A 4,757-nucleotide genomic window follows, 5' to 3' on the forward strand; every position below is an offset into this window, starting at 1 on the left:
TCTTGCACGTTAAAGACACACTTGTAGATTTTGAAAAAGAGCAGGTCAATGCCGCTACAAGGCAGCACTCGCACCCGCAAAGTGGACAGGGATTAATATAAGTTGATTCTCTTTATTTCCTCCAATATACTGAAGATTTACAGCAATAACACATCTCGCAAGAATCATCGACGTGACGTGGAAGGGTTGTAATACAGACCATAAACAACAATAACATAGCATTGGTAATGGAACTAGGAATGTGTTCAAGAAGCATGAACCCGAACAAAGAGCAGAGAACTGCACAAGGCCAAAAATTGGTCTTCAACACAGCGAGACTGAAATCCCGCACCCTACAGCTGGCTGGTCCCTTTACAAAAATGTTTACTAGTTAAGTGAGAATGGACGTCACAAATAAAAAGGGTAAGGGTTCTACATTAATAAAAAGACAGTTTGTTCTCACCGAAGAAATCATTACCGACTTTACAAGGAGAGCTAATGTTATATCTGGTAAAAAGATACAGTAGTTTATTTTTAATCATAACAAGTACACAGACGACAACCTCCTGTCCCACTCCGACATCCCACCCACCACAAGTACACAGACGACAACCTCCTGTTCCACTCCGACATCCCCACCCACCACAAGTAGACAGACGACAACCTCCTGTTCCACTCCGACACCCCCACCCACCACAAGTACACAGACGACAACCTCCTGTTCCACTCCGACATCCCCACCCACCACAAGTAGACAGACGGCAACCTCCTGTCCCACTCAGACATCCCCACCCACCACAAGTACACAGACGACAACCTCCTGTCCCACTCCGACACCCCCACCCACCACAAGTACACAGACGACAACCTCCTGTTCCACTCCGACATCCCCACCCACCACAAGTAGACAGACGGCAACCTCCTGTCCCACTCCGACATCCCAACCCACCACAAGTACACAGACGACAACCTCCTGTCCCACTCCGACACCCCCACCCACCACAAGTACACAGACGACAACCTCCTGTCCCACTCCGACACCCCCACCCACCACAAGTACACAGACGACAACCTCCTGTCCCACTCCGACATCCCCACCCACCACAAGTACACAGACGACAACCTCCTGTCCCACTCCGACATCCCCACCCACTACAAGTACACAGACGACAACCTCCTGTCCCACTCCGACATCCCCACCCACCACAAGTACACAGACGACAACCTCCTGCCCCACTCCGACACCCCCACCCACCACAAGTACACAGACGACAACCTCCTGTCCCACTCCGACATCCCCACCCACCACAAGTAGACAGACGACAACCTCCTGTCCCACTCCGACACCCCCACCCACCACAAGTACACAGACGACAACCTCCTGTCCCACTCCGACATCCCCACCCACCACAAGTACACAGACGACAACCTCCTGTCCCACTCCGACATCCCCACCCACTACAAGTACACAGACGACAACCTCCTGTCCCACTCCGACATCCCCACCCACCACAAGTACACAGACGACAACCTCCTGTCCCACTCCGACACCCCCACCCACCACAAGTACACAGACGACAACCTCCTGTCCCACTCCGACACCCCCACCCACCACAAGTACACAGACGACAACCTCCTGTCCCACTCCGACATCCCCACCCACCACAAGTACACAGACGACAACCTCCTGTCCCACTCCGACATCCCCACCCACTACAAGTACACAGACGACAACCTCCTGTCCCACTCCGACATCCCCACCCACCACAAGTACACAGACGACAACCTCCTGTCCCACTCCGACATCCCCACCCACCACAAGTACACAGACGACAACCTCCTGTCCCATTCCGACATCCCCACCCACCACAAGTAGACAGACGACAACCTCCTGTCCCACTCCGACATCCCCACCCACCACAAGTACACAGACGACAACCTCCTGTCCCACTCCGACATCCCCACCCACCACAAGTACACAGACGACAACCTCCTGTCCCACTCCGACATCCCCACCCACTACAAGTACACAGACGACAACCTCCTGTCCCACTCCGACATCCCCACCCACCACAAGTACACAGACGACAACCTCCTGTCCCACTCCGACACCCCCACCCACCACAAGTACACAGACGACAACCTCCTGTCCCACTCCGACACCCCCACCCACCACAAGTACACAGACGACAACCTCCTGTCCCACTCCGACATCCCAACCCACCACAAGTACACAGACGACAACCTCCTGTCCCACTCCGACACCCCCACCCACCACAAGTACACAGACGACAACCTCCTGTCCCACTCCGACATCCCCACCCACCACAAGTACACAGACGACAACCTCCTGTCCCACTCCGACACCCCCACCCACCACAAGTACACAGACGACAACCTCCTGTCCCACTCCGACATCCCCACCCACCACAAGTAGACAGACGACAACCTCCTGTCCCACTCCGACATCCCCACCCACCACAAGTACACAGACGACAACCTCCTGTCCCACTCCGACATCCCACCCACCACAAGTACACAGACGACAACCTCCTGTTCCACTCCGACATCCCCACCCACCACAAGTAGACAGACGACAACCTCCTGTTCCACTCCGACACCCCCACCCACCACAAGTACACAGACGACAACCTCCTGTTCCACTCCGACATCCCCACCCACCACAAGTAGACAGACGGCAACCTCCTGTCCCACTCAGACATCCCCACCCACCACAAGTACACAGACGACAACCTCCTGTCCCACTCCGACACCCCCACCCACCACAAGTACACAGACGACAACCTCCTGTTCCACTCCGACATCCCCACCCACCACAAGTAGACAGACGGCAACCTCCTGTCCCACTCCGACATCCCAACCCACCACAAGTACACAGACGACAACCTCCTGTCCCACTCCGACACCCCCACCCACCACAAGTACACAGACGACAACCTCCTGTCCCACTCCGACACCCCCACCCACCACAAGTACACAGACGACAACCTCCTGTCCCACTCCGACATCCCCACCCACCACAAGTACACAGACGACAACCTCCTGTCCCACTCCGACATCCCCACCCACTACAAGTACACAGACGACAACCTCCTGTCCCACTCCGACATCCCCACCCACCACAAGTACACAGACGACAACCTCCTGCCCCACTCCGACACCCCCACCCACCACAAGTACACAGACGACAACCTCCTGTCCCACTCCGACATCCCCACCCACCACAAGTAGACAGACGACAACCTCCTGTCCCACTCCGACACCCCCACCCACCACAAGTACACAGACGACAACCTCCTGTCCCACTCCGACATCCCCACCCACTACAAGTACACAGACGACAACCTCCTGTCCCACTCCGACATCCCCACCCACCACAAGTACACAGACGACAACCTCCTGTCCCACTCCGACATCCCCACCCACTACAAGTACACAGACGACAACCTCCTGTCCCACTCCGACATCCCCACCCACCACAAGTACACAGACGACAACCTCCTGTCCCACTCCGACACCCCCACCCACCACAAGTACACAGACGACAACCTCCTGTCCCACTCCGACACCCCCACCCACCACAAGTACACAGACGACAACCTCCTGTCCCACTCCGACATCCCAACCCACCACAAGTACACAGACGACAACCTCCTGTCCCACTCCGACACCCCCACCCACCACAAGTACACAGACGACAACCTCCTGTCCCACTCCGACATCCCCACCCACCACAAGTACACAGACGACAACCTCCTGTCCCACTCCGACACCCCCACCCACCACAAGTACACAGACGACAACCTCCTGTCCCACTCCGACATCCCCACCCACCACAAGTAGACAGACGACAACCTCCTGTCCCACTCCGACATCCCCACCCACCACAAGTACACAGACGACAACCTCCTGTCCCACTCCGACATCCCCACCCACCACAAGTAGACAGACGGCAACCTCCTGTCCCACTCCGACATCCCAACCCACCACAAGTACACAGACGACAACCTCCTGTCCCACTCCGACACCCCCACCCACCACAAGTACACAGACGACAACCTCCTGTCCCACTCCGACATCCCCACCCACCACAAGTACACAGACGACAACCTCCTGTCCCACTCCGACATCCCCACCCACTACAAGTACACAGACGACAACCTCCTGTCCCACTCCGACATCCCCACCCACCACAAGTACACAGACGACAACCTCCTGTCCCACTCCGACACCCCCACCCACCACAAGTACACAGACGACAACCTCCTGTCCCACTCCGACATCCCCACCCACCACAAGTAGACAGACGACAACCTCCTGTCCCACTCCGACATCCCCACCCACCACAAGTACACAGACGACAACCTCCTGTCCCACTCCGACATCCCCACCCACCACAAGTACACAGACGACAACCTCCTGTCCCACTCCGACATCCCCACCCACCACAAGTACACAGACGACAACCTCCTGTCCCACTCCGACATCCCCACCCACCACAAGAACACAGACGACAACCTCCTGTCCCACTCCGACATCCCCACCCACCACAAGTACACAGACGACACCATCATGTCTCACTCCGACATCCCCACCCACCACGTAACGTCGAAGTCAATGTGCCTTTATTTAAACCAATGTAAATGAGAGATTTATCAATGTAATTAAAGTTTTCAGCTTTATCTAAACACCAAATCAAACTGGATGATGAACTGTTAAAACGTCATTGAAATAAAACCTGGAATTAATCCAATATG

At 55.8% G+C, this 4,757-nt stretch overlaps 1 protein-coding gene across 1 annotated transcript; it reads left to right on the forward strand.

Moving 5' to 3' along the window:
- The first annotated feature begins 477 nt into the window (after nt 1–477).
- Nucleotides 478–4,643, forward strand: LOC134688204 (uncharacterized). Its single transcript, XM_063548676.1, has 2 exons — nt 478–2,412; nt 2,472–4,643. The coding sequence occupies exons 1-2, from the start codon at nt 478–480 to the stop codon at nt 4,641–4,643; spliced, it is 4,107 nt and encodes a 1,368-aa protein (XP_063404746.1).
- The last annotated feature ends 114 nt before the right edge of the window (nt 4,644–4,757 follow it).

Source organism: Mytilus trossulus, chromosome 10 (genome assembly GCF_036588685.1).
Source record: "Mytilus trossulus isolate FHL-02 chromosome 10, PNRI_Mtr1.1.1.hap1, whole genome shotgun sequence".
Classification (NCBI taxonomy): domain Eukaryota; kingdom Metazoa; phylum Mollusca; class Bivalvia; order Mytilida; family Mytilidae; genus Mytilus; species Mytilus trossulus.

Bases quoted from the DNA above. Each gene is read 5' to 3' on its own strand.
- LOC134688204 (XM_063548676.1), top strand. From the start codon at position 478: ATGTTATATCTGGTAAAAAGATACAGTAGTTTATTTTTAATCATAACA. The intron at 2,413-2,471 runs GTAGACAGACGA...ACAAGTACACAG, and splicing joins GACATCCCCACCCACCACAA to ACGACAACCTCCTGTCCCAC.